The sequence below is a fragment of the Pholis gunnellus genome (genome assembly GCF_910591455.1).
Source record: "Pholis gunnellus genome assembly, chromosome: 19".
In the NCBI taxonomy this organism is placed as follows: domain Eukaryota; kingdom Metazoa; phylum Chordata; class Actinopteri; order Perciformes; family Pholidae; genus Pholis; species Pholis gunnellus.
Genome location: NC_136546.1, coordinates 13701154 through 13721735, shown reverse-complemented (window position 1 = coordinate 13721735; position 20582 = coordinate 13701154). Strand labels below are relative to the sequence as shown.

The 20582-nt window shown below is 44.4% G+C and overlaps 1 protein-coding gene across 2 annotated transcripts in view; it reads right to left on the bottom strand.

Moving 5' to 3' along the window:
* Window positions 1-20582, bottom strand: part of LOC306711255 (tyrosine-protein phosphatase non-receptor type 14-like) — a 34501-nt gene that overhangs the window by 9892 nt on the left and 4027 nt on the right. The window contains exons 2-14 of one of the 2 annotated variants that reach the window (XM_079180103.1): window positions 15815-16262; window positions 13210-13385; window positions 10165-10203; window positions 5052-5149; window positions 3929-3996; window positions 3412-3482; window positions 3015-3102; window positions 2754-2842; window positions 2479-2566; window positions 2170-2252; window positions 1997-2057; window positions 1422-1500; window positions 68-537 (exon numbers count right to left, since the gene is read on the bottom strand). In XM_079180103.1, the coding sequence (XP_079036229.1) occupies window positions 68-537; window positions 1422-1500; window positions 1997-2057; window positions 2170-2252; window positions 2479-2566; window positions 2754-2842; window positions 3015-3102; window positions 3412-3482; window positions 3929-3996; window positions 5052-5149; window positions 10165-10203; window positions 13210-13385; window positions 15815-15988 (1584 nt within the window). In that variant the 5' untranslated portion in view covers window positions 15989-16262. The remainder of the gene's footprint in view (window positions 1-67; window positions 538-1421; window positions 1501-1996; window positions 2058-2169; window positions 2253-2478; window positions 2567-2753; window positions 2843-3014; window positions 3103-3411; window positions 3483-3928; window positions 3997-5051; window positions 5150-10164; window positions 10204-13209; window positions 13386-15814; window positions 16263-20582) is intronic. The other variant, XM_079180104.1, reaches the window with a different exon arrangement.

The window sequence follows — 20582 nt, the reverse complement described above, 5'->3', positions numbered from 1 at the left end:
AACAGTGTGAGATGTAGACACGAGCAATACATTTAACAATATCAAAACACAGATAATTCACCTCTACCTGTTTGCCGTAAGGTCCCGGGCTAGGCCCCAGGCCATGATAAGGGCCCCTCTCCCTCATCTCTGGCTGGCTATACACCAGAGCCTCAGGCTGGCGGTAAGCACAAGCATTGCTGATGTTCAGACTGCGCAGCGATTGGCTGTGGAGGTCATGGTGAGCGGGGAGGATGCGTCGCTTCTGCCGCATGACGGCATCATACTCAGGCGTGGGCCGGTAGGACGGAGCAATGATGGCGCTGTGGCGGTGGCTGGGGATGTAGTCGGGGCGCATGAGCTCGCTACCGGGGATGCTGAGGTTGGAGGACATGGGAGAGGGTGGGACGAAAGTCTGGGACTGATTGAGCGAGCTCAGGCTGGGGCTGCTGTACATGCTTCCATTGGGCACGGTACCGTTACGAAAGGGAAATTCCACCGGGCAGCGGTCCAGACTCGTCTCTGACTTGTAGTAGGGGTCGTCATGGAAGATACTGTCTAAAAACCAAAAGAGGGAGGAAGAAGGAATGAAAATGCTGTTTTTTGTAACAGTTAACACAGTGGAGAGTGTTTGATCTAACAAAACAAATGGAAAATCAAGAGAACATAAATAGTATCAGGAAAAAAGGGGATCAAAATTTCCTAAAAGTCAAGTCCGAACCTAAAGTTGAGTGTACTGGAGTAGTTCTGGTGTTTCCCAGTGTTTTGATTTACGGTCATAAGCAGTAAACAGCATTTGTGGCACCCTCAAGGTGTTTACCGACCACATTTGAAACAATTCTGAATATTTCCTCGCAGTAGTTAACCAACTTGGAACAGGAAAGATTTGGAATATTTTCTTCCCACCATGATGAAGGAGAGAGTGGCATGCATGTCATTCCTCTTTACTAAACAAATAGAGCATTCTCTCATGTGAAACTATCTCAAGCCCACAAGCAGGCAGACATACATTATCTCCGTCCACACAAACGGAGAGTGATGCGTGAGGTCACACGACGAAATGATCTCACACCCACGCAAAGCAGCACACCCAGAATGGTTTTTCCACTCGCTCTGTTTTATTGTCAAGCCGACATGAGTGAAGCTCCTTCGGATTATAACGCCGACTGAGTGTGTGAACATGTCAATGAAAGAGTGAAGCACAAAATGAGGTCATCGCTCTGCACCCCAAACGTTGGGCTCTAATTGGCTGGGAGATAGTTAAAATACAAATGGGCTGTGAGTCACACGGCTGACAGGAAAGACACAAATAGCTCCATTGAACTGCTTCAGATATCATCAGGGAGGCTAAAATCTTAAATCACACTGCGGTCACAGCAGTGAGTAAGACTTGAAATGACTCTAAATGTGTTTGTCTGTGTGTGTCTGTGTTTTACACGTACCTTGGGAGCTCTGTGTGTCCTGATAATGCTCTCCATACTGGGAATGCATTGACTGGAAGTTACAGGACTGGGGCCGCGGCTGAGTGAAGAAACACATTCAATGCAATTAAGAAGGAGCAATTCATTTTTTTATACTCCATTAAATTGTGCATATCATAACAAGCTGCGCGGCGACTCAGATCTACTCTCCAGACAGACAACTGAGCACCCGAGTGGATTGACTGAGCAGCTATTGTGACACATTTAGCCGAGCCATTGTCTGGCCAGCAGGGAGGGAGACGCACAAATCACTGCCTTCATTGTCGCACCGGAAATCAGACCAAGCAACACCCTTGCAAACTTTCCAACAACACCCACCACACCACCAAGGCATGTTAAAACCATGGCTCCATGGCACAATTAAGTGCGGCCCTGAGTGGGAGAGCAGGGTCACATCTCTAACCACAGCCGTTTCTGTCTTCCCTCCCAAGTTCTCCCTCTGCCCCCTGCCTTCTGGTCTCATTCAGTGTCAAACCACTGAGAAATAACCAGCGATATTGAACCATAACAAAGCAAGCAGAGGCTGCCGACGGTACCAGAGATAGGCGGTGGGTCCAAGTGGGTCTCCTCCGGATTGGTGCAGGCGAGTGAGTGGGCCTAGAGAGAAACAAACATAAAAGAGGATTAAATGGCAGATAATTCAGGATACATGTGGTATAAGTGTTCCGATTGGCCGTCTGCTGGCCTCTCCGGCGGCCTCGAGACTCACTCTGCACAGATCTTGTTCTGTTTGTAGAATTTGTGTCTGGCCGTGAAAAGACGAGCGATGTACTTGGCCATTTCCATATCCTCCTGCAGATACAAACACAGAGCGGAAAACATTGATATTTTGAATTAACACAGCAGTTGTATTTATAGAAAACCAAGACCAAATTTGTAGCTGTGCATGGATGTCTCGGAATTTGTTTTTTTATTTAAACTTCCGACTAGAAACCTTGTATAAAGTGTGCGTGCGTGCGTGCGTGTGTGTGTGTGTGTGTGTGTGTGTGGCGAGACCACCCGCAGACACAACACTCACCATGTGAAAAATGATGGTGTCGTCTTTGCTTGTTATCTCCACTGTGATGGCTGACTTGTTGTGCGCTATCGTACCAATGTCCTTCCACCTGTCACACACACGGAAACACAAACAAATGCACACAAGGATTGAATTTTCCCACACAAAATTCATCATACTTATCTTACATATTCAGATATTAGTATTAGCCCTGCTACCTCATGATCACTAATAGGACGAAAATTCATACGAGCTACAAAAAAACAGATAAATACGACGGAGGGTGAGGGGCTTACTTGTGGAGCATGATGGATCTGCCATTTCGGTGTTTGACAAACACCCCAATGAAGGACACACCGATGAAAATATCATTGGTGTAGTTGTCCTGTAGAAGAAGAGCGAATATCATAAGGCTTAAGTAAAGTCTTCTCACATTCAAATAAACTGGTGTGTGTGTGTGTGTGTGTGTGTGTGTGTGTGTGTGTGTGTGTGTGTGTGTGTGTGTGTGTGTGTGTGTGTGTGTGTAGGAGGCTGGGGGTGTTCTGTTATTCGTCTACCTTTGCAGCAAAGCTCTCCTGCCCAAAGCCGTCCAGTTTCTCCACCTCCTTGATGTACAGCAGCTCTGCCTCAGCGGTCTGCATTCGACTGGAAAGTACAGACAGATATAGTACCTGGTACTAGGTATCTCATCGTCTCTGAACCTTTTTTACCCGCTCTTTTTTTTTTTTTTACATGTTCATGCCTGAAGCTGACTGGGCGCCCTCACATGGTAGAGCTGGCGCCCTGTGTACAAAGGCTGAGTTCTTACTGCATCTGCCCGGGGTTTGAATCCGACCTGCGGCCCTTTTTCTGCATGTCATTCCATCTCTCCCCCCCCCCCCTTTCCTGTTTATCTGAATGTATCATGAAGGCAAACAAAAAGCCACACAAAAAAAGAAATAAAAAAAGGTGTACCAGTGACTCTTGTGCTCCTCAGCAACTTTCTGGGTCCACTCTTCCAGCACCTCGTCTCCATTAGGCCAGTTCTAAAGGGAAAACAAAGAAGAGACCAAAACATCAGGCAGCAAATCAGAAAGAGATGGAGGAGGTGAATATGAAAGGAAAGAGAAGCAACAGGTGATAAAGGATTTATGACAGAGATGTCACAGAGAAGAAGAAGTGAACTATTTCACTAAAACACCGTCACTTACTCGCTTTCACCACCCTGTCAAACTGTTTTTTACATCTAAACTGTAGTCAGTGGTGAAGCAATGTACATCAAGTAGCTGCCAATGTCACAGAGTAATATAGTGTTCCATTGATGTAATACATTTGGTGTCCACTGGATCTTTATCTCTCTCTTTTCCCTGCCTGTCAATCAGTTATGCAGAGGGAGGAGGTACACAGGTGACACAAGAATGTGTGCCTTCAGGCAACACACAAAGACGCACACAAACACACGTATTTGAACAGTGAAGGTTTGAGGACTCACCACTGGGAAGAGCACATACTCCCGGAGGAAGTCCTGCGACGTGAAATGAGTGAAGTCTCCAAAGTCAGCTAGAAAATACAAACACATACATTGTATTATCTATTTGAATGTGTATGACTAGCTGAAATGTATCGTCTGTCGCTGTGCTCACTCATATTTTAAGAGGTTGGAAGCTAAAAAAAACTGCAGGGTAACATTCACACTTGACAGATTGTATGAACATTGCATATGTTTTTGTTTGCCTTCATCTAAAAAGTATTATCTGCATAAGATATGGTAAAATTGTATTCATTCCTAAAGGAATCCGTGTGCCAAAGATAATAACTTGTGAAGATAACACGTTAGGATAATTACAATTTCCAATAAATGCTAAGGTTATTATATTTTGATACAGAATATATTGCCGAATGTTAAATTGCTAAACAAATGAAACAACTTTTTATTTTATTGTGGCTAAAGGCTTATTTTCAAGCCTTTAGAGAATTAATTAACATTTCAAGAGAAACAATTTGTTACCACATTACGGGGGGCAAATTCCGGTATATTTTAACTCTGGCAAATAGTCTTTTATTCAGAATAACAAAAAAGTAGCTTAACTAGCAAACTAATTAGTACGCGACTAATCTCCCACCTGCACAGGACTTCCATAACATTGTCAGGCCTCCAGATAGGGCCTTTAAGTACATCCTAAGTACTGTTCTGCTGTCTGTCGGACAAAAGGAGGTGTAGCGGAGGATCCTCGCCTCCCGATCAGATAAGCGTCTTCCTCATGCTACTAAGGCTAACCTTGGAACTAGCGATAAGCAAACTGTCTGTTTACATTCCCCCTGAGACACAGACAGCACCCAGGAACAAGACGGGGGAGATGGAGTGAGGTTGTGTGCGTGTGTGTGTGTGTGTGTGTGTGTTAAGACTGATACCAAAGGAACTCAAGTGGACTGGGCTCTCCCAGTGGTATGCAGCCATATTAGGTAGTGAAGTCGAGATGACCTGAGAAAGTGTGAGTTTGTGCTCGCTCTTTCTCTCTTGTGCCGCCTGTCTCCCTCGGGTAGATAATTCACATGAGATGTTTGTTCATGCATATGTGTGTGTGTGTGTGGGTGGGTGGGGGGGGGGGTCTTACCTTGCACTGCTAGGCCAGCTAGTCTGATCCCCTGCTCTACTGTGCAGTGGAGACGTCCATCCAACACCTCCTTCTTCACCTGCAGGTAATACTGATACCTTGAGAGCAAAGAAAGAAAGAAAGAAAGAAAGAAAGAAAGACAGACAGCGAGAGAAAAGAAAGAAAGTGTTATTAAGATGAGATGATGTTGAGTGACACTGGCGTCAGAAATTAATTTGACTTTTTAGCCACGCCAGCCACTAGCAGGCTGTTGGGATGGCAATGTCAGTCTGTCGGTCAGTCCACCACTGTGGTCCAGATGGAAATATCTCAAGAATCATTGGATGGATTGTGATGAGGTTTTGTACAGACATCCGTGGTGCACAGCACATGAGTCATGATGAAGCGCTATTGATGGATTGCTATGGATTTTCTCATGTTATTCACGTCGCCCTCAGGATTAATTGAATTTATGACATGTCGTGAATTTATGACAAAATACTGGCAAATTATTGACATTCCCATCGGTTTTGTGTTTAGTGCAGAGGTAAGCATGCTAAAACACTCAATTATAATGGGGAACATGGTTAGGTATTACACTTGCTACACATCAGCATTATCACTGCCAACATATTAGCATGCTGACGTTAGCCTTTAGCGGTGACTAAGTACAGCATTACGGAGTTGCTAATAAGACTGAAGACTCCTAGTCTTGCTGACACTTCATACCACCGAGCCGTTCTACCAGCTCAACTGTACAAAACATCTGACGAGCTGGGTGGTAGCACAGGCACTCTTATTAGCTTTCAGGATCTCACCAGAGTTTGGTTGGTGGTGGTTCGTGTTATTTTTCCAGCTAGCCACACAGTCTCTGAACACCACTTATGTAAAATCGAGTTGGAAAACATGATGGGTTTCAGTTCAACACAAAGAAAGTAAGAAGAGTTGTGCTCAAGGCGTTGCACATTAGCAACAGAAGGATTGCAAACATCCAAAGAGACACCACAGAGACGTACTCTTCTGCTTCTGGTTTGTGCAACAGAAAGTATGCGTCAAGACAGTATTGGCAACAGCGTTAGCCGTTTAAAACAATGCCAGAGAAGCCTATTGCAGAATCCATGCGAGGAATGAGTGAATCACCTCTATTTGAAATACCAGTGACTCATTTATGACTTGAGAGGAAAGCCAAATGTATACCAGTAGGGGCTAAACAAAACCATTTTATAGGTCTGTATATTTTTGTCAAGTGACATGGAGCTGGCACTAATAAGGACGGAGTTTTATCTTAGGTAGGACCGACACAAGCTGGACAAAAGAGGAATATTTTAATTGCAAATGTGAGGCAAACTGGGGACTCTGCGGTTTTGGGCAGTGGTGGTTTTGCCAAGCGTAAGCCGATATGATGACACAGTTCAGATTGTTGAGTCCACTCGCATCGTTCACATAATGTGGTAAAAAAGTCCCAAAACCCCAGCGGCTGAAATACACTGAGCTCCTTCAGTTTCTGAGCTCCTTTTGTCCACTTTTAGCCGCAGTCCAAACTGGATGTTTGTCTTTTGGAGAATGGAGTGGCCACACAGGAGGAAAGAGAGAATTGTCAGGGTGACCGGGCTCAGCGGCGTAAAAACTCGCACACCGTTTCCTGTTTGTTGCCATGGTGACTCTTTCCAATGTGGGCTGTGAGACACCTTTTTCTGATGTACGCACACACACACACACACGCACACACGCACACACGCACACATGGTCAGAAAGAGCTGTGAGTGCATTAGACAGTCCATGCCAGAGTACACAAACTTCTATGTGGGAGCTATACATGCTTCGTCATTCACTCTGTCACACACTCAAACACACATACTTTGGAGGTAATTCCTCAACAAGTTTTCTTTCCTCTGTCATCTCAGTTGTAAAAGTAGCTCTCACCAACCCTCCACTGTTTAGCTCCCTCTGAACTCAGAGTTTCAGAGTTTCATGCCCTCCTTTATGTTCTTTACATCTCTCATGTTCATATTCTTCTTCACATTCCCTCCACCACCACGACTTCTTCTTCTTCTTCTTCTTTTCTTTTTTGAGCTCCACTCAGCATACTCCCAGGCCTATAATCTGACCCCGCCCTCCTCCCTCACCCTGTCATTACACCCGTTGGCTAAGCTGCCATTCCGTTCCCGTGGCAACCCCCTAATTAGCCAACCCCAACCTCCGCGGCTGCAGCGGTGGGAGGAGCCTGATGCGGTATGGAGGTGGAGGAGCCTCGCAGGAACACAAAACCCTTCGAATGATTGTGGACTTTGTTTTTGTTTTTTTTACAAACTCTCCATGTTTTCCCAGCGTTCTCCGTATGAGGTCTGGGGAGATGTTGAGGTCGACAGTGGTTGGTTCTCATTCTGAGGTTCAATGATAACAACATGATGGTGTTTACATATATATATATATATATATATATGTGAGGCCAACAGTGGAGAGGTGGACGGTAAACTGGTTGTAATAACTATGAACAAGTGAAAGTGTGACCCGTAAAACAACTTTGTCTACTTGTGAACATAAGTTGCATTGGTCTACAGGTTTGTGACCTGTTCAACTAAAGGGTGGTTTTTCCTTCTCACTTGGTTTCATTGAATACCTTTCAGAGGCCTGAAAGGGGTCAAATTGTTCTGTAATTTACAAGAAAATTACACAATTGTCTGTATAGCAGCACAACTAGGCCAAAAATCTACAGGAGAATATATTATCAGACAAGATAGAACTTAAGGATCACAGTTCCAAAGAAAACTCTTAATTAGTAATGAGTTGAACAACAAGCTTTTGATTGACAGTCTCAACGGTTGCACAGTCTTGGAGAGCACTCTCATAAATAAGGCGTGTTAATGATTTCTCTATATATATATATATGTTTCAAAAGCTTTAATATATATATTACCGAAAGCCTTTTCTCCAGCTCTTGATTCTGTTATTTTGTAATTTATCTGGCGATACAAAGTATAATAAAGCAAGAACGCTGGTTTACTGGCGAGACAAATAATACGATTTACCTCGATGAAACAATTATTTCGTCCATAGTTTTTCCTTTCTCATATTGGCTCACTTGCTATGTTTGTCCTGTTTAATTATAGTAAACCCACTTAAACATACAGCGGTGTTGGCTGATTGGTTGAACATTTGCTCACTTCCTTAGTTGTTGTAGTAACTGTCAGTTTAGAGATATTTAACTGCAATGAGTTCATTAAATCGTTAGAAGATCCACCATGCTGGTTAGAAAAAAAAGTGACTTTATTGTCTAGTCCTGATAATAAACCTGCATCAGCATACATTTAAGTTCAATGCAAGTTCAAAGTAACGCCTTGAGTGATGCATGAGGCTTAAAACAACATTGAAAGGCATCTGGAAAATGTTTGTGTTTGAAATGATCCACATATAAAGTCCACATGATGCATATTGAAGGCTTCAATTACAGGAAGATATACATCTATTTGGAGAGAAACAACTCGATTTAAATCAAAGTCTCATTGCAGACAATGATCATAAGATAAGCCTGTAAAGTTACAGCCACTATTCTCCAACGGGGTTTACTTGTTGAAAGTCTTTGCCTTTATAATCTACGCTAGAACTTATCTTACCAGAATACTCTGGAATCTGTATGATCTACAGAACACAACGTCGACAGCTTTCACGGGACTATTTCTTTGCTAGTTCAGCTTGCAATAGTCGAGTCATTTTTCAGTGCTGAAACACATATCTAAAAAACTGGGGCTAATAAACCCAAAAACTGTCTACATGGCTAGATACCAACAGAGATAAGTGAGAGAACATGTGTTTATGTAATTCGGGTGAATCTATCCTTTGAAGAGTTGTTAAAAGCAAATAAAATAACAATGTAATTAACAACTTAATCATGTTCTGGCCACAAATGCCATTACTTGTAAACCTGCACATACATGTCCACAAAGACGCCCTAATGATGACACACACCTGGCACGTATGTCCGACTGACATCACTATGCTGTAATAACAGGTGAATACACACACGCACACACGCACACACACACACACGCACACACGCACACACGCACACGCACACACGCACACACACACACACACACACGCGCACACACACACACACACACAGGCATGAGGTAGAGCTTTCCTCACTAAGAGTTACTTGTGACTTCCACCATGGCAGAGTGCTCTGCTGGCACTCCAGGCAGCCACACAGGCACAAAGGGCCCTTTATATGCCCACGCATGTTCAAGCCCGCCTCAAGACATGCTGCCAGATGTCCAAGTGGCCCGGACAACAAGCCTGCAAGCATATGTGCATGCATGCATGAATGTGTGTGTACATATGCTTCAACCCCTCCTCCACCACCTCTGCAGTGGGATGACCCTGACCACCCCCTCAACCCTGGATGGGTCCAGACAGCTTGTGTGGGAGGCAGGAGGATTTCACTTTGAAATGTGTTGAATCAGCAAGGGGCACAACAGAGTACAGCTGTGTGTGTGCGTGTGTGTGTGTTAGTGATAACTAGCTGAACAATGCTAGGATTTCAAGGCTGTTGGTGCTGCTAGCCTTGGGGGCTGCTGAGGCCAGCTGGCCTCGCTCCGGTCAACAGCTCTCTGTTTAGGTTCCTCACTTTCTCTCGCTGGGCCTCTTTAACCCTCCTTCATATCAGGGAGACAGAAGGAGCAGAAGGTTTCAAACACACACAAACCTTCTGCACGATGTGTGTGTGGTAAAAACGGATAAAATCCAAAGAGGTTATTTTCACAAAGAAAAATAAAAAGGAGGCGGTACAGGATATCTACTTACAAGTGAGTAGTATACGGGAGGTAGTTTGGGATTAGTACACAAAGCAGTTTGGGGGTCAAACACGGTGCAACCTACTCTGGATGATACCCACACACCCACCCCCACACACACACACATGCATAGACATACACACATATACAGTCCAGTAGGTTGTGACCAGTAATGCGAGTAAGGCATCACTCTGATTTATGTGTTTACATGGATTATTCTGGCTAGAAATGCACCCTACAGATTACAAAGTCAGAGTTCATCCTCCAGTGTTCAACTTCAAAAAACTAAACTTTGTAAAAAAAAAAGAAGAAACAAATAAATAGAGTTTTAGTGCACTTACCAGCAGCATTTATCCGCAGATAGCAGCGTCCCCTTGTTTCTGAGAGACAACGAAAATGTGTAAACTTAAAAACTAAATTAACAATTTTTTTTTAGTGCAGTGGCTTTCCCTGATGTTGGCTCAGTGAAATACTATAAAGATGAGTAATCCGTCTCGTGAGCACAGGCCAATGCCAATTATCTCAAAATGAAATGAATCGACACAACATGCAGACACTTTCTCAGACTAAATTGGATTACAATGCGTGTTGCAAAACATGGTAAAAACTCTACGTTTTTACAAAAACAGAATCTGACAACATATATGAAGGACTCCACAAAGTCTATCTTGCAGCAATAACTGCAACTATGAGCCTAATGGCATTAACGTCACAGAGAATTAAAGTGTTTAAATGGGCTCCAGCTTTCCTGCAATACTGCCTTAATTGCTTGATAACTGGATTATTGGTGTAAATACACACACACACACACACACACACACACACACTGTAGCCCCCTACTTTGTGTAATTTTCACAGCTGCATGAAGAGACGAAGAGAGGGAAAGAGAAACAGATGAATGGATGGACAGGAAGAGAGGGAGATCTAGTATCAGGTTACACATCAGTCAAACGCTGAACTTCAAAGACCTGACCACATAATAAAACTCACATTACTTTCTCAGTAAATCTCATTTACTCAGAGGGAGGCTGAGTCAACACTCTGTCTTTCTGGTTTCTGGCAAGAAGTTAAGATGAATTTGTTTGTAAAACCAAGTAAACCCGTTTTCTTTTCTAACTTCTATTGCTGTTAAAATGAACAGAAGAGGCCTTTTAAACCAAAGACCTATCAGTTGGTAACAAAAATGTTAAGGTCAAGAACAACGTTTGATATCGTATTTTAGTTTTAAAAGTACCTTTCTTTAAAAAGGGTTTTTGTGAAACAGTAAATCAAAGCACTGGCGTCCCATAAACCAAATCCACTCACTCCTACGCTGTTTTAGCTCACAAGCACAAACATACTTTTCTATGCGGACACATAAATATGTGTAAGTTACAGCAGAAACATGCAGTGAGTGCAGCGAGCTTAAACCACATAAATAACAAGGTACGGACCCAAAGCCAAGTGTTGCTGCCAAAACTTTTACTTTCTCTAACCCCACTTGTCTCCCTTTTTGCCTCTGTCATTCTTTCCCTGAATCCTTCCCTTCCCCCCCCCCCTTCCCCAGTCCAGGTGTGTAAGGAAAAACAAAGACCTGTTTCACTGGATCTGACCCAAATCAACCTCAACTCAATAAATGATCTATATTTTAAAAAAAAGAGGGCCATCAGCTGTAACCGTTATCATTCCCACGCATTGATGGAGTCCTCAAAGGAAAGGAAAGAAAGTATAAGAGCAAAAGATGCTTTTAAAGATTTTATTCAAACCCTGGGTGATTAAAAAGTGTGTTTTGAACTTCATCAAAAAAAAAGTTGTGAGGATTGTTTTCAACTTGATGTGAAGAAAAAGGGGATGGGTCTTTGTGAACAGCTTGCCTCCGGGAGCGTGTATGTTCTTACAATGTGGTGTATTGTGACTAACTCTTCTGACAGGGCTGCAGCTGGCTTCTGAGAGGATTCTTGGGGGGAGTGTGTGAGGTGTGTGAGGTGAGTGTGTGCGTATGAGTGTGTGTGTGTGTGTGTTTTATAAACCAGACATCCCCCCCACCGCCCCCCCCCCCCTGCACACACCCCAGCCCCCTTTACCCCCAGCACTTCTGCTGGGAGGAATGTGTGGTCCGCCTCCTACGCTGGACGGCTGTGCCAACATTCCTGACAAACAAAAAAAGAGAAAGAGGGAAAGAAAAAAGGAGGACGAAGGGACGAAGAGAAAAGAGAGAAAAAATGTGGGACTGGAGTGATATGGAGATCTGCTCTTGATAAAGGAGCAGGAGTGACACTATGTAGAGGGATTGTAAGAGAAAGAGAGGGGGCTTGAGAAAAGAGGCCACCATTGTTCCCTAAATTGCCCCTAAGGCCCCATCATAACCCCTTCAACCCCATAACCCCCATACACACACACCAAAAAAGCCTGCAGGGGTTTCCTGGAATACCATCCCTTTACCAGAGAAGACCCTGACTTCTGTATAACAAACCTGCGGACACACACACACACACACACACACACACACACACACACTCACTCTCTCATATCACACATGCAGTGAGTGTCAGAGTAGAGGGCCAGTCACTGATACACGATGATTTCATTATTTTCTGTGTAAACACAGAAACAGCATGTCCAGTCCCGCCTCTCAACAAAGAAAGGAAATTCAGCAGCGTAAATGGTTAACACGCACACTAACACACACACACACACACACACACACACACACACACCTTAAAACTAAATCTAGCGTCAAAACATCAAGCTGTGACCTGCAATCGACCTTTCCCACAACCAGCAAAGCAGAAGCCGCAAATTCACCAGCTCAGTGCGAAGCAGACCTACGGGGGGTGTGTGTGTGTGTGTGTGTGTGTGTGTGTGCGTGTGTGTGTGTCTGCGTGTGTGTGTGAGAAGGAATCTGAGACGGCAGACTGTCCACTACACACTGACCGCTGGATGCCCTTTTCACAGCTAGCGAATGTGCTCAGTCACACTCTTTCTCACACTCGCACAAACACACACACACACACACACACAGTGTGTCTGATGATCAGACTGAAACGATTCGTCAATCTTACCTCCAATCTCACGCCTGTCGCCATATTCATTCATTAACGTAACTAGCTGGCTCGCTAAGTAAGGAGATGACAGCCCCATTCGTAATCACACCTGCTAAAATGTGATCGGTCGCCTTGAAACAGCCATGAGTGGACACACTACTGGACACACACTGGACAAATCAGAGATGTGAGCAGAGGTGTTGTCGAGATCGGTCTTGGTGCCGAAACTTGGTCTCAAGGACCACTTTTTGACGGTCTCGTCTCGGAATCAACTGCATTTTCACTCCGTCTCACACAATGAAGCCTAGAGTATGTTAGTGTCTGACATCTACAAACTGCAAGTGGTGTTTGGAGACCGTTTACCTGGTGGCTTCTTGCTCCAGCCGGGAAACACTGGGCACGTAGAACATCACTCCGAAGAAGAGCAGTGGCTCATTGCCAAACTTGTCCAGCTGCTTCTTGAGGGGTTTCTCCAGCTCCACCCAGCGATGGGCCGGGGCCTGGGTCTTTCCTTGGAACCACAGCCCGAAGTAATGGGTCTGGAGCCGGAGGGAGAGACAGAGGGAGGAGGTCAGTGCGGTGCCAAAAGGTCATGGGATGGAGGAGATGACGGGAAAGGAAACAGGACAAGAAGGAAGGGAAAAGGGAGAGGGGAGGTGGGATGAGGAGGAAGCAAAGAAAGGATGAGTTGCGTAAGCTGGATGGAGAGAGATAAAGAGGCGGAAGAAACAACTTGGGGAGGCAGGAGGGATATGGAGGAAATGACAGTAAATGGGAGAGACAGAGTATTGGGATGAGAAATGGAGGGTTGTCGGGATGGAGGGAAATGGGAAATGAGTTGAGAAATACTTTGGGGACAATTGAGCAGAGCAGAGAGGAGATTAGTGAACAGCTGAAATACAACAAGCACATATTTCTCCTTCAAATCTGATCAAACCTTTGACGTCAACTCTATTAAACTTTAATATTAGACCGGACCCATTGCCGGTAAGATTACCCCGGGAGAACAGGCAGTGATCCTATCTCACTAAATCTCAATAAAAACTAAGACTCTTGTCTATTATTTTATCTAGAGATTCATCTGCTATTTGAACATGAAACACAATGCAGCTGAATAAACAGCAGAAACAACATTCACAGATAACAACTCAGGCCTTTTTCAAATGAAACAGTTCTTCTAAAACACGCTGTACTGATCACACACATGGTCCAAACAAGAGCGTGGTTAAGCAGATGAGATCCAAAGTGCTGTTACTAGTTTGGACCGCAAGAATCAGCAATCATTATTATTGTAGAAGCCTGTTTTCTATGCATCTAGGGTAGCTTTCAACATCCTGATGTTTGCAATGGGATTTTGACATGTTTCATTCATCAAAACAAACACCATATATCTGCATGAGCATGCCAGAGCGCTGGAAGACTCAAATTTACCAGCAACTTGGGAGAGAAACATGACACTGCTGCCATTTGCAATCTGTGTGTGAGCAGCGCTTTTGTGGAACGGGCCCCCGACCTGAGATTGTCTCCGAAATAAAAGATCTCACAAACTATTCTTTAAACCGATACAACTCATGGCTAACCCTGTAATTTAGAATAACACAATGACGTTTCATCGGTGTGTGTCTACGTGTCATATCACGAAGAGGTAAGCACACCTGTTCTGTCCGCGTGCTTTGACTCTACTGTAATGCCAGTTGTAAAGCTGCAGCTGCAAGAGCACACACACACACACACACACACACACACACACAAACAGACACACACTCAAGGCCTCAGGTACATCAATAAAGATGAAAACAACAAATGCAGATGTACACACACATCCTGAAAGTGTCCTCAAATGGTGTGCATGCATGGGGGCAGACGCCGGCTGAAGCTTAGGCGTCACATCACCTTATTTATAACATCGCTGACACCTGGCAAATACCACAACACGGCGTGAGTACGCACATGTACACCGCTCCTCTGTCTCACTTTGTCAATCAGTCTTCAACCAAACACACATTCATTCTCCAATCTGTGAACAAACTGCCCTTACACACGCAAAACAACTCCATCTACAAACAACAGGCCCCGTGCAAAGCTACGTACCTGTGTGAGTACAGAGCAAGGTGGCGGTTTAAACCTTGATGTAGGAAACGTGAAGAAAGTTAGGGAACAGAAAGAAAGGGATGAGAGAAAACACAGAGAGAAAGCATGGAGAGGAGGGGGGGGGGACAGGGGGATGAGCAGTATCTCTTTCTTCTGCAGAGAAAAGAGGACAGAGGTAGCCACGCTTCGTTAGAGACAGACAAGGACCCCGCAGGAAGGGGACAGCAGAGGGCAGGGAGACACACACAGGGTGTGGGGAGAGACGCGTGGCCATCACACACACACACACACACACACACACACACACACACACAGAAAATGTTTTAAAAGTATTTTTATCTGTGCATGAACGATGTGGGTGATTACCAACGGTTTGGTGATTTGACAACAAATACTTTGAAATATGATTTTTTTTTTTCTACTGTTAGATTTTTGCAACAAGTTGATGAAGTGCTTTGATTTATCAGGGATTTCCTTTTTGCTTGATTAGCAAAAAAAATGACTCAATTGTATAAGTATAGGACCCTATGTCAATATTGTGACAATACTTTTTTTTCCATATTGTCCAACCCTATTAATAGAAATACCACTACTAATATCTGTTGAAGCTGACAAGAGATGATATTGTATGTCAACATTAAACACCTTGACAATTCGATCATTTGTAAGCCCTAAACATGTCAACGTGTCCCTCAGCATTGTGTTCTGTGATAACCTCATCTTGCCTTTACATGTTTGAATGAATAAATGATACAGAACTGATAAAAAAAATAAATAAATTGTACTGATTGCAAGTACAAACCAACCAACTATCAGCTGACATATCAGTCCAACACAAGCATGTACGTGGGTCACATAGCGAAAGACTCCTCCTCACCTCCCGTAGCTCCAGCCTCTGGGCCACCGCCTCCAGACATTCCTGTCCCGTACTCTCCACTGACAGAGTGCATTCGATCACATTGCTGTCCAGCAGGCGAATCCGTGTCACAAAGTAGTTCTTGCTCAGGACGTTGTAGCGCCGTGTGCGCCGCAGCTTCAGCCGGAAGGGCATGGCTGGCAGGAAGTCACAGCTGAGTCAAAAGGGTCAAAAGTCACTTGGGAGGGAGCAAGCAAGCAGAGAGAGAGAGCGAGAGAGAGAGAGAGAGAGAGAGAGAGAGAGAGGGGGGTGGGCAGGCTCTATGACCTGGCCGCTGCCCTCCTCACTCTTGCGCGACGCCAGCCGCACCACCGGGTGGAAAGATGCACCCTGGCAAGGCTCTGGCCCATTCCCAAAGATGTCCGGAGGGGAGGAGGAGGACGATGAGGAAGAAGAGGATGAACGGGTGCTGCAAGGAGAGACGACAGAGAGATGGATTAGTCAACTAGAAACTTGAAAAATATCTAGTGACAGTTTTTTGCAGTCTCTTTAAACTTTCAGCTATGAGCCGACAGGAACGCCGAAACTACATGTGTTGCTCTCACCGGTAAACATCCCTCCTATCAAACCTTCCAACATCATATTTTCCACCCTACCTCCCATAAACAACAGACACAAAAAAATAACAGACAAGCCTGGCAGAATCACCGGTGAAAACAGCAGCAGCAGCGGTGCCACAATGTTAGCAGAGGCAGGAATCACACGGTAGCAGACAGCTTTATCCTATAGTTATGGCAGCTGCTCTCTCTCTCTCTCTCTCTCCAGCCCCATGAGGCCCAGCGTCGGGCAAAGCTGGGAGACAGAGGCAGAGATGTAAGGCTATGGATGAATGGACATCAAACAGCCGAGCGCAGACATCCATCTGAACCCGGCAGCTGGCTTTGAGGAACTAATGGAGCTCCTAAGTCTCATATCTGCCTGTGTGGGAGGCCTTTCCTTTTTATCTCCCCTCTACTTCTCTCTGCCCGACAGACAGCAGCACAGTGCCAGACATTGAAGCGTACAGGGTTGTAGTGTGTAGGATCACACGCATGCGGTGGTGGCACAGATGCTTTCACAGACGCACTGTTTGTCAGCCACCGCCACAAAACAGAAAATGACAATTTATGTTGTCAATAAGAAACTCGTAAAACTGTTAATTACTCCAACAAAAGTTCAACATTCTGAGGAAGGAAAGCCAACACACACACACACACACACACACACACACACACACACGCACACACACACAGACACACAGTGGTTTTAAGGTTGAGACAGGTCTTTGGGGAACACTTTGAACACATCTCTGGGTTAGACATCAGTTCTTAACTTTCATGTCTTTGACGAGGACATAGCTTTGAAGTAAAGCACACACAAACACAAGTATATTTACTATATTTATATAGTCACATTCCTAGTATACCGTGTGTATATATATATATATATATATATAGTGCACAACACTGAGGCAAACCACAAAAGCTTTTCTCCCAGGTTAAAACCTGAGCCCCCAAGGAACAATGCTGATGTTGTCAATGGAAATGAATTCAGATTGCTAAAAGCGGTGTCATTTTAAGGGTGGTGACCACTTTGTACCCTTGTTAGACAGGAACTACTATACACCACAAAACCAAAAAGGAAAAAACAACCTCTTCTCCATAACAAAACCGGCAAACCATTATAAAACCATTAGGAACGTGCATGAAAATGAATAAAATGAATGCAAGAGAGGGAAAAGGACACACAAACGGAAAGATGAAAAGACCAAAATACAGCACGACAATGCTCCAGTGATCAGGAGAGGAGAAAAAGGGGGGAGGAGTAGAGAGGGAGAAGGAGGAGGAGTAAAGATGGAGTGGATGTGTTGCTTCTTGTCCCGGGCTTCAGCAATGTGCTGTTGATAGTCAGCTTGGACCCCGGCCCAGATTCCTCTCTGCCCTGACTGGAAAAACAGAGCACACCTGACGCAAGTATGCACCACAAGGAGGGAAAGTGTGTGTGTGTGTGTGTGTGTGTGTGTGTGTGTGTGTGTGTGTGTGTGTGTGTGTGTGTGTGTGTGTGTGTGTGTGTCCGTGCGAGTGTGTGTGTGTGTGTGTGATAAGGCTGAGTGAGCGGGAGAGAAAAGACATAAGCGAGTGAGTCTTGAATGAAAAGGCTACAAACTGCTGACTTACAGCCGTGTTGTTTGGTTCCATTTGAATCACACTCGTCTTTTGTAAGAGCCGAGCCCCTTTGGAAGCCGTAACACATTCCTTACTCCTGAATTCATCTGAGACAGCTCACTGTAAGTGGCATCATCTTGGGCTTTTTTTTTTATTGGGCGTTCATGCCAACACACACACACACACACACACAGGAAGCCACAGCAAGTGAATAATTGGGCTACAATGGGTGAGTGAAATAACTTTAGGATATGTGATCCCACTCGCCACCTGACCCAGACCACAGCCCCTCTGGCCCTCCCCTCGAGCTCGGGCTTAGGGGAAGTGACATCACAGGTTGGCGGTAAAACCTCCCCAAAATGCCTCAAGAAACGTTCCCAAGCACACAGGCCCTGCAAGATCACTGTCAACAAGCCTACAGACGCAGACAAACACACAGGGACACAAATAAAGACGCATACTTTCACTGTGTAGCGTACAAACATAGACATGCATGAACAGAGCACACCACAAACACACACAGAATCACACACACACACACACACACACACACCAGGTTCGTCAGAGGTTAGCCAAAGGACCAGACAGCAGTTAGTGCAACTCCAAACTAGTAATCAGTGGCATGGTTGGAAGTGTGTGGTTGAGTAAAACCAGACAGACAGACAGACAGACAATAGCTGAGGACCGAACCCACTCCTCAACACAAAAAAAAAAACGCTGCCTCAACGCCGCTACAGCGCTAGAGCAACATTCTCTCCCGACCTTCGTGTTTATTTCCAGCGTGCAAAAAATGGCGTACACGTATATGAATTTGCACGTTGTAATTTTGTGGCATGGAGAAAACGAGAGGGAAAACTGAGGGAAGAGGGTTGTTTTTCTTTTTCAGGAAAGCAAGCTTTGGCTAAATATATATGAAACCATTCCCGCATATTGTTGTGTTTCTTCTTTATCCCCTCTAGACTAGTGTGGTCAGGGGCATAAAGGTGAAAATAAAAAAAGACAGAAGATCTTATTTACTGTGTATGCTTTAACCACATTACCACGAGTATATAATTAATTCAGCACTGTTTGCAGACATATTGTGCAAAGACTGGATTTTAAAAAGATGCTCAATGGGCAGGAGCCACCTAGTCGATTCATCAAATCAGAAAAGATAAGTCTTGGCTCTCAGATCTGGATGCTTTTAACTGAACACTACATTGATAAAGTTGAGCGTGTGCTCCCTTATGTAAAAGAAAACGGTGCTGTCTGTATTGTTCACCTGCTCGGGGAACTAGCTTTTAGCTATATAACTTGTGTATTGTTTATTATACGTGGTCTCTGTCAAATAAACTTGTAAATAAATAAGTAGTTTCCAGAATGTTGTCATTAGTGTAGTTGCTGAAGTGTCTTTGGCGGACACAAAGAGGGGTCAATCATCATAGACGGTAGTTGTTTACATGCTGACAGACCATTGGCTAAACCCAAAAAAGCAATTGTCCAATCAATGTTTAGCAACTGGACCAGCAATGCACATGCCATAGCGGTGTGCATTGTTTTATAGCAACACCAATATAGCGTTTAAAGACTTTGAGAGGTAGTCTTTCCTTTTATCCCTAAACCAAAACAGGAGCAAAAATGTAAAGAAACGATTCAACTGTATGTTTATCTGTGCTTACATAAGCTGCAGCCATTAGCATGTCCAGTAGGAAGTAAAACCAGGTCACTACCAACAGTAGTACGTAGGCGTTACGTTCTGGGTGAAGGAGCATAACATTAACTACCTGGGTTTACAAAATTAGTTTGTTGGGTTAAAAAAAGTCCTATTCACGACTAGCACGTGTGTAGAAGCAGCTCCTGGATGCTAATATAGCGTTAGCAGCTCTGTCCTGCTTTTTTTTTGGGGGGGGGGGGACTTGTGGAAGTTTAAACTCCAGTCAGCTCAGCCAACATGCTTGTAGCCATCAAGTCAATGTTAAAGGCCCATTTTATTCTCTTCTTAAAACAAGTCGGACGGTTGGAAACATTGAAACAGTCAGCGAGGGATTATGTTTGCAACCAATTCATGGAGCTAATGTTAGCTCAATTAACTAGCTAACCACAGTTGATAGAATCCACCAGCAACAGAGTCCTGCTTTTGTCCACCTCTGTCTGGTGTAAAAGGTTTCATTGTTTCCAAAAATGACAAAGATATAAATTGGTAACTCTTCCCCAGTTGTTATTGTGAACTGCGCGCTGTGCCGTGCGGGAACCGAGAGCTTGACAGGTGTTGCGACAGTGACTAATGGGCACAGGGTTTAACAGACAGTTGAAGTTATGAGTTGACAGCTGACAAAAGACGGATATAAAATCAGGTAAATAACTATGTTGACACAGGTTTCACCCTCAGGGTGTGATGTTTTACAGCCAGTCATCTTTCTGCTCAAGTCAGGTGCACATGGGAGAATTAACCAAAACCAAAACAACTGTGGCAAACAACCAGAGATGCAGCAAAGAAAACGACTGCAAAGACCACAGAAAATCACCTAAAAGTTTTTTTTAACTTTAACACTGACACAAAGACTAGTAAACACAATTCCCAAGCATCTGCACAGTAACAGAGCTGC